The sequence below is a fragment of the Apodemus sylvaticus genome, chromosome 19 (assembly GCF_947179515.1).
Source record: "Apodemus sylvaticus chromosome 19, mApoSyl1.1, whole genome shotgun sequence".
In the NCBI taxonomy this organism is placed as follows: domain Eukaryota; kingdom Metazoa; phylum Chordata; class Mammalia; order Rodentia; family Muridae; genus Apodemus; species Apodemus sylvaticus.
Genome location: NC_067490.1, coordinates 45,829,958 through 45,842,719, shown reverse-complemented (window position 1 = coordinate 45,842,719; position 12,762 = coordinate 45,829,958). Strand labels below are relative to the sequence as shown.

Sequence of the window (12,762 nt, the reverse complement as noted above, 5' to 3'; positions counted from 1 at the left end):
TCCTACCTCTGCCTAAGCAGGTCTAAGTCATGCCTTGCTAAAAACTCTAGTGTGAACAACAACAACAACAAATAGATGTTGCAACATTCTAAAGGGACTGTAACACTGCCAAGAATTAAAATCACCACCAACAACAAACTATAAACAGTCTCCATTTTTTTTTAGCTCTTCCTTTTCCATTAATGACCAAAAATTCCTTTTCTTTTCATAAAAAAAAAAAAAACAAAAAAACATACTATGCCAATTAAAGAATTATTTGAAACTCACTGTGAAAATACAAAAATAACTCAAAAGTATTCAGAGGAAAGAAAAAGTCTAAAACATTAAAAATAAACCAATGAAAAGCATGAGACCATAAGGAAATCTGAGAACCCTAACTGATCTGGTATACAAAACTGTAACTAAATATTTATAAATCTTCACACTGTGTAATAAGCAAATGCTTTCAGGACAAAGCACAATCACATTCCGTCCTCACCTTCACGGCTCCGGGCCATTATTATTAGCTGGCAGATTACATTAACCATTTCTTGAAGCAGAGCAGGACATTTTTTCAGCATGAACTGTTGATCTGAAAAAAACAAAAGACTCTGAAATAAACTATTCTGCCCAAGGTTAACACAAAATGTGCTGGCCCTTAAATATTTTACCCAGTCTTAGAATCTTATTGTTTAAAAGAATATTTCTCCTCAACATTACTGCAAACAAAAGACAGAAAGCCATCACTAGCACAAGATTTGGCAAAGTCAAAATTCTAACATAATGTGCTACTATTTATTATATATTCATGATTTTCTTTAAAACAGTCCTAATCATAAATTCAGTCCCAATCTTGCTGTCTTTGAGAATGTTCTATTTGTGCTGCTATACTCCTGTAAGTGTGGTTAAATGCAAAGACCATGAATGAAAATAAAGTCAATAAATACAGAAAGGGAAAAAATTAATTAAGGGGTGACAACCTGAGTCCAATTTCCAGAAACAAATACAAACAAAAACAACGGGCGGCAAAGATAACTCGGTGGGTAACAGCACTGGCTGCTCTTCCAGAGGACAGAGATTTAAGTCCTAGCACCGACATGGCGGCTGACAACAGTCTGTAACTGTAGTTCCAGGTGGCCTCCTCAGGCACTGAATACATGTTGTAGGCAAAATATTCATATGTAAATAAAAAATAAATTAAAAACAGCCAGGAAACAAAGCTAGGCAGTAGTATTTGCATAGCATGTCAGGTCCAAAGTCCAAGTACCAGCAATACAGACAAATAAATGCTTTTTTTTTTTTTTTAATTATCCATTTGAGGGGGCCAGAGAAATGTCGCAAGAGTTATGAGCACTGGCTACTCTTCTGGATGACTTGAGTTCAACTTCCAACACCCGTACAGTAGTTCACAACTACCTGTAACTGCAGTTCCAGGGGACCCAATGCACTCCTCAGGCTTCTGTGGTACCAGTATATATATATGCAGAAACAATACCCAGATAGATAAAACTATCTTTTGAAATGAAATCCATTAAATTTTGTATTCTACCTAAAAAGCAGGCCACCTATGTATGAGAAATGACTAGTAAAAATGCCTATATATGTGCACAGAATATTAGTAACAAAACTACTAATTTATTTCAAAATAAATCCAATGATGATGCCTAAAATTGTCCCTTCCTTCTACCCCAAGCATCCTCTCTAGCACCAAGCACTGGATGGCCTTATGGTCAGAAGTTCTGGACTGCAATGCTAGTTGAACAGTGATGCAGTGGGAAGATTTCATTCAAAAAGAACATTTGTTTTTAGGATGACAAGTTTGTAAGTTCCAGCTGAAAAGGAGATGACATTTATCGATGGTCTCTCTAGAAATACTTCCTTCTCAAGCCAAGGCCTTTGTTTTAAAGAGTAAGAGTAGATAGTTTCAAATACAAACTTATCTCTGTAGCTACAACTGAGAAATGGGGAATCATGTTGGATTAAGAGGGTCAGATACTTGCTGTAAAATCCACTTTTATCCCTCTAAAAGACTTCCAGGTTCTTTTAAAGAAAAAAGAAAAAAAAAAAAAGCAAAAACAAAAACAACCTAGAGGTGAGACCTGATGCTCCACACCCATCCTCAGCCCACAGGATGCTGAGGAAGGAGGGCAGCAGAGACACTACTGCCAACCCTGTCTCAGACAGCAGAGCCTCGGCAAACACTTTGCTAACCTGCAATTATTAAACATTTCATACAAAATACTCTCATCTTCAAGGAACATATTTTGACATTTGCCAAAGCATCTGATACAGACTCTCAACTATCTGCAAAGTAATTATATACCACATAGGTTTTTTTGTTTTTGTTTTTGTTGTTGTTGTTTGAGACAGGGTTTCTCTGTGTAGCCCTGGCTGTCCTGGAACTCATTCTGTAGACCAGGCTGGCCTTGAACTCAGAAATACACCTGCCTCTGCCTCCCAAGCACTGGGATTAAAGGTGTGTGCCACCACCGCCCGCTGGGCACCATATAGTTTTTTTTAAAAAAGAAATATAAACAACTATTTGACTGAAAAAAAAAAAAAAGAGAACAGCATCTAAATGTTGAGTCACCAGGACTACTTCCATCTGTTGCTTTGGTCCCCTTAAAACCCTTCAAGTGTTAGTCACAAATACCTTCTTCCAGTGTCTCAGGAATTTTCATCCTAGCAAGATGAGACAGTAAAAGAACTCTGGCCTTCAGGCTATATGGACAGGTAAGTGGAGGTTCATTCTTCTTTAAATTTATGCTGCCAATTTCCCTGATTAGCTAAGACAAACAAAGGAATTATTCAGAAACATAACACCAATTGTCCACTTTTGTAGTTTATTGGTCACTGAGGAATGTGTAAGATGAACCTAACCTGTGGTATTAAGATATTATCTGTTGGCCTGCTTGTGGAATCTTTATTATATTGAGGATCAAATTCAGAAGCTCCAGCTAAAACCATGATGAGACCTATGGAAACAAAAATACAATGGTAAATAGCTGTTTATCTATTGATTTCTCTTCCTAATCATGCCAAATGCTGAAAATCATCTCATAAGTAAATTAACATCTCCCACTAAAACAACAACAAAATCCAAAACAACAAAAACCCTTTACTTTTAAAAACACACACAAGTGTTCATCAAACTAAGGGCACAAAAGCAACTGGTCAGTTAAAACAGCATGTTTCTAAACTTAGCATGTGTTCGTTCCAGAGGAGCCTACTGGAGAGCAGGAAAGTGTCATGGGATGTCAGAGCGTTGCATGTCAGAGAGTGACCTCCTGTTTAAGTATTACCAAGAGTTGGGAGATAGATTCTCCCTAGTCCGTGACTTGCTAGACCATTGAGTAAATAAAAATTCTGGAACCTTGGAGAGGTTTTTGGAAACACACATGATTTCACTCCTACAAGTATTATCTTAAAAGCTCTTAAAGAGCTTTGCAATCACCAGTCTCATTTTAACCACCAGGTTACCTTGCCTTTAACACAGCAGAACATATATATACATGGTAACAAAAGGAAGCAGGGCTGAAGCAGTGCTGGAGGGCAGAGGCTAGAGGTCTGTCACTTCCTGGCTACATGACCTGAGCAAGAGTCTTCACATTTCTCCTGTACTTTAGTTTCTTTAGGTGTGCCCCAAAACTAGCAGGCACAAAATGTATAAACTAAAAAAAAATTTATTTTTTTGGAGCTGGGTCTCACCATGTAACTTTGGCCGGGAACTTCCTATGTAGGCCAGGCTGGGCTGAAACTCACCAAGATCTGCCTGCCCAACCTCCCAAGTGCTGGTGTTAGAGGTGTATACCACTACACAGGGCTCAAATATTTTCATGTGGGTCAAAAAAAAACCCTGTTCCAAAGACAGATGAAGGCTGTATAAATAAACCCCCCAGCTGAGAAGTGCTTTCTGAGAGAATGACATGATACTAAGTACCATTCTCTTAAATCAAGAATCCCAGAGGCAAAACAAAAAGCATGAAATGTTCTTGTAAGGAACTAAGCTCCTACACTAGTACTAGTTCTTATACTAGTCCAACATAACAGAAAGTAATACTCATTCTACAGCCTATAATTACTATACACAGTGAAGGACTTCACATTTCTGCTCAATTGCATCATATATTTGGGCCATATCCTTCCCTCCCTTTCCAGCTAGTACTCTTTCTTTTCCCAGATAGTTTTGCTTTAACTTTCATTGCATAAATATATGTGTCTGTGAATCTGTGAGTGTCTGCATGCATGTATGGGTAGGTTTACATATGCATATTTATGATTTTATGCATACACATGAAAATCTAGTATCTACTTGAAAGAAACCATGTACTATTTGAAGGGACACTAGCCAGCTTGTAAACATAGCTCTGGCTGGCCTTGCCCTTCTCCCTGAGTCCCTCTCTGCCTTGCTAAAAAACATTAGATTACATTCCACAAGCTAACCACCAAGGCCTATTCCCTTATTTGGCCACTTATTCTTCCTGAGGCTGACTACCAAGGTCCAGCTATGTCAAGGTCTCATGTCATGTATTAACGTCCAGCAAGCAAAAGCCCCCTTTTGATTAATTAACATGCTCGATTAGAACTCCACACCTCTCATCCTTACATGGGGTTTCCCGTTTACCTTTATAAACCATCATTTGCTTCTGTAACATATGAGTCTCCTCTCTATCCAAAGGCAGTCCCTTCCCTACCCCCCTTCTCCCTCACCTTCACCCCCCATCTCTTATCTTTGTCTCTATTCCCTTTGTGCTGAGACTTTTGGTCTTTCTGAGATACTAATTTCTTACAATATTGTTTTGACTCTCATTTATTTTACACAATATAGTTATCTCTTGTTTCATCAACTTTCTTGCAACTGTCCTAAGCACCTTCTTCCTTATGACTGAATTAAAAATAACAATAATTATACACTACATCTTCCTTATCCATTTATCTGTTGATAGATACCAACACTAATTCTGTAACTTGGCCATTGTAAACATCGCCACAGTTAAGTGACTCTTTTGAGTCATTTTGGTGTATTCTGAGAAGTGGTATAGCTTATCATATGCTAATTCTATTTAAAGATTTTTGAGGAGTCTTCATATTAATTTCTATAGTTGTTGGACTAACTTACATTCTCACCAACAACTGCTTCCTTGCCAACATTCATTAAATAACAATACTTACTAGAGTTAGATAGAACTCTTCCTTTTGAGACACTGACTCCCTGACTAGCCTGCAACTCACTATGTAGATCAGGCTGGCATCAAAGTTGTGACAATCCTAATACCCCTGCCTCTTCGAGTACTAGGATTACAAGTGTATATAATTACACAAGGATTTCTAATTCTCTGTGTGTTCCAGGCATGGACCCTCTCAGCTACCAAACACGGTCTCCACCTTCTCACTCATTTAACTGTTGTCTTTGCTCTGCAGAAACTTGATAATTTTATACACTCTCATCAGTGACATAAACTAGTCACCTGAGAGGAGGGAACCTTAACTGAGGAACTACCTAGATCAGACTGGCCCGTGGTCGTGCATGTCTGTGGACGCTCTCCTGACTGCTGAGGAAGAGGTGCCATTCCTGGGCGGGTGGGCCTCAGTCACTGAACGTGACCTTGAGAGGGAGCCCGCCAGCAATGGTCCTCCTGGCTTCTGGTTCAATCTGATGAACTATAAAGCCGAATCTACTATAGATTTTAAAAATGTATAGCAACATATAAATGACCCAGAATGCAAAGAAACAAACATCAGTTACTTAAGTTTACTTACGTTTCATATCCATATTTCGAGTTTTATAAACAAAGTATGTATAAATCTGTGTTGTACGTATTAGAATCTGGTCTCCACTATATCGTATTGACCGATACCACCAAGAGCCCTAAACACAAATAGAATCAGACAAGATATAAAGCATGAAAAATAATAAACAGTTTGCCTGGTGTAGTGCAGTGTGTGTGTGTGTATGTGTGCGTGTGTGTGAATTTTCCAAAAATTTACCAAGAGGAAAATGTTTGAGCTTGTTCTATACTTCAAATAACTTAGTTAACAAATACTTAAAACTGTCAGAAACCCAAACACCAACACAAATCATCAGGCATAATTAAAATACTTTAGGTTTTAGGCAGAAATTATTTAAAATATAAAACAGGAATAAAACCAACCATTGCTATAAGTAAATAAAGTAGTTTCTAACACAGAATTTTCTAATAAATATTTAATAAGTTTAGGAGCCATTTTATAGCTGACATGATATTTTCATGTTCTCATGAGATTGTATCTTACACAACAATCCTATGAGGAAGTCAAGACAGATGCATAACAGGACTGGTAGACCCACACAAACTCCAGGATTAAAAAGAACACAAGGCATGAAAGAAATAAACTATGTAATCATAAACTTTTTAGTAACTCTGCAACTAAATTACTACACAGTTCCTTTTTCAGAATACTAGGGTCTGTGGACCAGCCTTAGGGGTTAAGATAATGTTCTAGTCTTGTAGAGAGCCCACAGTCTGTTCCCAGAGCAACTAATCCGCAATCACTCCAGCTCCAGGAACTCAAACACTCTCTCCTCAACTCCTCAGACACCTATCTCATTTGCCAATACCCTACATACAAACACACGTACATGAAAATAGAGTAAACATAGGCAGGGTGCAGGGTGCAGGGTGCAGGGTGCAGTGGCACCTTTGACAACAGCAATCAGGAGGCAGATCTGGGTTTGAGGCCGACCTGGACTACCTGTCAAGTTCCAGAGGAACCAGAGTTAGGGGTAAGACCCTGTCTCATGCAGTAATACTATCTTTTAAAACATGAGGTTGAATGGATTAAATTCTAATAATCAAAATCTTATGAAGCAACTACCCCCAAAAAATTAGTAAAAAGAGGTAAAACTTACCACCACAACAGGAAGGATAACCATAAAGGCCAATCCATACACAAGTAAAACCTAGAATTCAAGAGAAAACAGCTATGCCTTGGTCAGATAAATTACAATGTTCAGACTTACAAAGAAGACCCAGTATTAAAAGCACCCCATTACTTGGTCCTATATAATGAAGGTGCCATTTTTCCCCTCTAATTTTGCAGATAGCATAGCTGAAGTACAAACAGATTACACAGCTTGTGCTATGTCATACAAACAGCAGTGTTAATGTATTCAAACTCATTTCTATCTGTGATAACAAATCATTGTTTAATTTACTACTTACTGATATAATATAGGTAACTGCAGAACTTTTATGAATTGCACTTCCCTTCCAGCCAAGCACGTTCTCTATTCACATGCTACAAGTAGTGCTGGGAGATATACTGTGAGCCCGTACAAACTACCTCCTGTGCCTAACTACAGATGTGCCATCTTATTATTTGTATTAGTTTCCGCCTACAGCTTCATTTGAAATTTGTCAGCTATCTTTCTCTTTTCTATTATTCTCACAGTAACCCTAAGCATGACAGATGTACTTAAAAGCAGCAAGTATAGAGCTCTGAAGATTACCAATTTTAATGTCACAAAATAGCAATTTTCAAAACAATTTATAGCTGAACTGTATATATTTTGCTTTTAAGATTTAAAAAAAAAAAAACCTCCTCAGATCAGCAAGATTGGCTTAGTAGCTAAAGGCATCTGTCACCAAACCTAACAACCTGAGTTCCATCCCCAGACCCTTATGATAGGAAACAACCAACTCCAGCAAGTTATTCTCTGACCTGCACACTTAGGTTGTGGCATGGGAACACCCCCACACATAGACATAAACAGAGAGAAAATACATTTAAGAGTAATAAGGAAAAATTATATTAAAATAAAACAACCCCAAGATAAGTACTTTAAGGAAACCATCAGTAGAAAATCATCAACTTTTAAATACTATATTAAGACAGATCCTGGTATTTTGGGGTTATAGTAACTATCACTGATGTAAATCTGTCCCACTGTCCCTCCTAGTATGGAATAGATCTTTAATTTAGCATAAAATAGCTTAGCTTGAGACAAGGTGAAAAGAGTAAGTGAAATTATGAATTCACTTTAGAAAAATTTATAATTACATAAATCTAATAGTTCTCAAGCCAAAAATAAGACACTATCCAAAAATACATGCAAAATGAGTTAGTAAACCTTGAAGGTTTCAAGCTTATGCTTAGAATACATTGTCCTAAGCCAGCAGTGTAATAATGGGAACCAATTCTTTTCTTTTGCTAAAATTTACCTTTCAAAACACAGTAAAAAATTAAGCAGTATGCCACATATTCTTTATGAGAGCTTTCATTATATTACATCCTATAAACAGCATATAACAAAAGTATGCAAACACATTAGAATAGGCTTGATTTAAATGCACTTACCAGAATCGAATTTTTCTGGTCAACTATCCAAGCTGGCAAAGCAATTCCAAAGCTTGTAGCTGAAATAAAAATAAACCACTATTTCAAAGACTTTAAAATAAACTAACTTTATTTACCTGTATCTCAAACTTATATTCCCTCCCCATTTCCCCCCAAAAGTTTTAAGACTATATTACATGTATTTCTATTATACAAACTTGATAGAATGCACCTAGGCATCTCAAACTTTTGAGAGACTGTGGCACGAGAACCACTGCAAGTTCAAGGTCAGCATGGGCATGTCTCAAAATAAATAAATTCATGTATGTGTGTATGTAATGTACATATGTGTGCATTCATGTATGTATGTTTGTTACAAAACAATGGGCATATATATGACAATTTATAGTTTTCAATGAGGACACTTTTCTCACTTAAGTTTCTTTTTCCTAGAAAACACAAATTCTTTCATGGCTCGAATACTATGAAAATGAAAGAAATTAGTAAAGAAAAAGCTTCCTGCATGTCTCATGGTATGTACATGTCTCATGAACATGTATATGTATGTCCATGTGTGAAGGAATGTGTATACATGCAAATGCTATGGAGACCAAAGGTCAACATCTGTTGTCTTCCTCAAAAGCTCTTAAATACCTGGAACTAAATAACTTGCAGAATCTAAACAGCCAGCTCGCCAAGGGATCACCTGTCTGTCTGAATGCTGGCATAATGAGCAGGCCCAAACATTTTATGTGGGTGCCAGGATCTGAACTCCAGCCTTATTTTCTCACTGAGCCAGCTCCCCAGCCCTCAAAAAACAAAAAACAAAAAACAAAAAAAAAAGGAAAACAGATTTTCCTTAATTTATTTTTATTATTTTTGAACTCTATATATGTGTTTGTACCCTTCAAGACCAAGAACATCAGCTCTCTATGGAGCTGGAATTACAGGCAGCACTGTGCTGTTCAACAGGGTGCTGGGAACTCAAGTCTTTAAAAAGAAAATAGAAGTACGAAGTAGAGGAAAGGGCTGGAAAGACTGCGCAGTGGTTAAGAGCACTTGCTGCCTCTTTGGTTGTGAACCTCGACTTTAACCTAAGAGCCATCCTCCAGTCTCAGCTAGCTCACTAGAGAACCTGAGACAGTTCCTCGGACTCACACGGGGGCTCACAATTACCTACGGGGTCCAACATTCTTTCCTAACCTTATTAGGTACATATAAGCAAAATGCATAAATAAAATAAATTTGAAAAGAAGAAAAAGGAGTGCTTGTTGCTCGTTTAGGACCCGGGTTCAGTTCCAGCCCTACAAGATGGCTCACAAAAGCCCACAGCTCCAGGTACAGGAGATCTGATACCCACCCCACCCTGTCTGATCTCTATGGGCACCAGTCATGTATGTGGTGCACAAACATAAATACAAGCAGAATACTTATAAAAATACAAAATATTTTCTAAATCTCTTTTTAAAAAGGAAAGGTTTGATTTATTCATCTAATCCATGGTTGGAATTTTCATATCCATAAACTGAGAAAAACCAATATTCCTCTGACTCTAGTTAATATTTTCATAATATACAATACTACCAACATTTTTATATTCACCGCACCTTGAGGACCATCTGGATTTCCAAATTCTTCCCAATTTTTCCGAGACTCTTCATCTGTTAAACTACCATGAAGAAAAAAAGCAAAGTATCAAAATTAGAAAGCCATACCCCCAAAATAAGTACTCAAATGCAGTAATTTTATTAACCAATCGATTCTTTTGTTTTAAATTTATTTCATTTTATTATTACTATTATTTTGTGTGTGTGTGTGTGTGTGTGTGTGTGTATGTGTGTGTGTGTGTGTGTGTAGGAATGCCCTACTGTCAGAAAATGCTACTAATTCATAGACCTTGATACAAATTCTTGATTAGCTCAATTTAGCCAGTAAAGTCAGATGAAATTCAAAGGCTACTTACTACATTTTCTAAGAATATAAGAAAGATTTTTAGGTGGCTTTTATTTATTTCCCTACAGTCTATTTCTAAAATTTCTCCAATGAGCACACTAATAGTTTAATAATTTTAAATGGTGATAAAGACAGCATGGTACAAAAACTGACATGAAGGTCAATGGAACAGAACAAAAAATAGAGATAGACCCAGAGTTGTGAACACCTCCGTTTTGATAAAAGTGTCAAAGACATACACTAGGGAGAAAAGCCTTTTCCATAAATGGTGCTAGCAAAAGAGGATCTACACATGAAGAATGAAATTAGATCCATGCCTCATGCTCTGCACCAAAACAAACAAAACCCTGAAACAAAGACCTTATTTAAAAAATCAGAAATGCTGAATATGCTAAAAATACAAGGAGAACACTTCACTACAGCAGGTAAACGCAATAGACTTCTGAATAGAACTTCCACACACAGGAAACAGTTCATAGAACTAGCAAAGGTAATCGCAAATGGGATCTAATAAAATCAAAAGGGCTTCTGTACAGCTAAAGAAACTATTGACTGATGGGCAGAGTTTACAGAATGAGAGAAAATCTTTACCAACTACACTCCACACAAAAAGTTAACTTCTAGACTGTATGAAGAACAGGGTAAGACATGTCCCCTTTGCCTCTATATCATCCGTTCTTTCCCACGACAACTTTATCAGATTTGAACAGCGGGAAGAGAACAGGATGAAACCTAACTGGGCGGTAGCCCCCTCCCCCTGCCCCACCAGCCATAGAAAGAGTTTATAGTCCACCTCCTATAATCCTGCACCCTAACACTTGAGATTTTTGTTGCTCCTCCCCAGACTAAGAAAGAAAAAAAGGATAAAAAAAATATAAATAGCCAATAAAGCTTTTTTAAAATAAATATTCAACATCTCTAGTCAGACATGATGGTGCACACTTTAATCCCAGAGCTCGGAGGAAGAGGCAGGCGATCTGCAAGTTCCGGGCTCTAGGGCTTCTTAGTAAGACTGTCTCCAAAGATAGAAAAGTGAATAAAATAGAACCTTTGGGATCTCATCTTACCCTTTTCAGAACATATACATCAGGAAAACAAATAGCAAAAGCTGGTTGAGAATATAAGCAGAGAGGAACCCCAACCACCACTAGGATGTCAACTAACGGAGCCACTGTGGAAATCAGGCTGCAGGCCTCTCAGAAATCTAATCTAAAACTAGAAACTAGCATTCCAGGAAGGCTTTACGTTCTATTACTACACAGATACTTGCAGTCATGTTTATCAATTACTGGGGTTTTTTTTCTTCACAATAACAAGGATATAGAATTAGCTTAGACTGCCATCAAAAGAAGAATGGATAATAAGAATGTGATACATTATTATTATTATTTTGTTGACCTAGACAAGATAGAATATTACTATAAAGAAACCTCACAGGCTAAGGGTCAACAGAGTCCCTGCCAAGTGGACACAAAGTTGGGGCTGGAAGGCAGCTGTATTATTCACATATATACGCACAGATATTTGTGCATTTACAATCATTTTTCTCTCTTTTCTCAAACCCAGGATCTCACATGTAGCCCTGGCTGGCCAGGAGCTCAACATATAGATCAATATGTCCTCAAACTCAAATGTCTTCTGCCGCTGCCTTCTAAGAGCTGGGATTAAAGATAGACATCACCATGTCTGACTCGGAAGTTTTTGTTTTTTATGGTATCTGTGAGTATATGCATGTGTGTGCTATGTGTGTATCTACAGAAACTAGAGAGGGGTATTAGATCCCATGAGCTGGACTTAGAGGCAGCTGTCATCTCCCTGAGAAATGCTGGGAACTGGACTTGAGTCCTCTGGAAGACCAGCAAGTGCCCTTCATTTCTGCGCTCTCTCTCCAGATATGCCCCCTTCCCCTTTAAAAAAGAATTAATGTGATAGGTTCCACTTTGTAGACCTGGCTAGCCATGAACTTACGATCCTCCTACTTGAGCTTCCTGAGTGCTGGAATTGAATATGACACTAAAACCTGGCATGAATAACAATGCCATGTACACTTTCTAAGAAATAATATGTAAAATTAAAATTGTTCTAGGTGTTAATATTAAGAGAAAAGTTAACAGGATACTTCATATTAATACATGCTGAGGATAATATATGAGGGAGAACTTAAGTGTTGTATAGTTTGTGAACTAATTTTTTTACAAAGTAAATAAAGATGTAGCAGCAAGCTGTGCAAGTGATGTGAATGCCAAAAATTTGGAAACTACTGTATAAAATGTTCAAAAGGATGTTTACTGCATTACCCAATAGTTAAAGAGATAATTGTAATCTAACTACTGTGGTGTTAGTTTTGTTTTTCCTTTGGAGCAGAGAATTACTACATGTCCCTGCCTGGGGTTGATTATGTGGACCATGTTTGGTCATGGTGTCTCTTATACCAAAACAGTCACTAAGACATACCTGAATTTGGCAAAATCATTTCTCTACGTGCTGATTCAAGTTACTTCAGGTTTAATTAAC

At 37.4% G+C, this 12,762-nt stretch overlaps 1 protein-coding gene across 3 annotated transcripts in view; it reads right to left on the bottom strand.

Moving 5' to 3' along the window:
- Window positions 1–12,762, bottom strand: part of Sec63 (SEC63 homolog, protein translocation regulator) — a 70,618-nt gene that overhangs the window by 27,986 nt on the left and 29,870 nt on the right. For 2 of the 3 annotated variants that reach the window (XM_052162952.1, XM_052162951.1), the window contains exons 5-11: window positions 9,903–9,964; window positions 8,317–8,375; window positions 6,869–6,919; window positions 5,740–5,848; window positions 2,860–2,954; window positions 2,633–2,765; window positions 479–571 (exon numbers count right to left, since the gene is read on the bottom strand). In XM_052162952.1, coding sequence (XP_052018912.1) covers window positions 479–571; window positions 2,633–2,765; window positions 2,860–2,954; window positions 5,740–5,848; window positions 6,869–6,919; window positions 8,317–8,375; window positions 9,903–9,964 — 602 coding nt within the window. Of the gene's footprint in view, window positions 1–478; window positions 572–2,632; window positions 2,766–2,859; window positions 2,955–5,739; window positions 5,849–6,868; window positions 6,920–8,316; window positions 8,376–9,902; window positions 9,965–12,762 lie in introns of those variants that run through there. The other variant, XM_052162953.1, reaches the window with a different exon arrangement.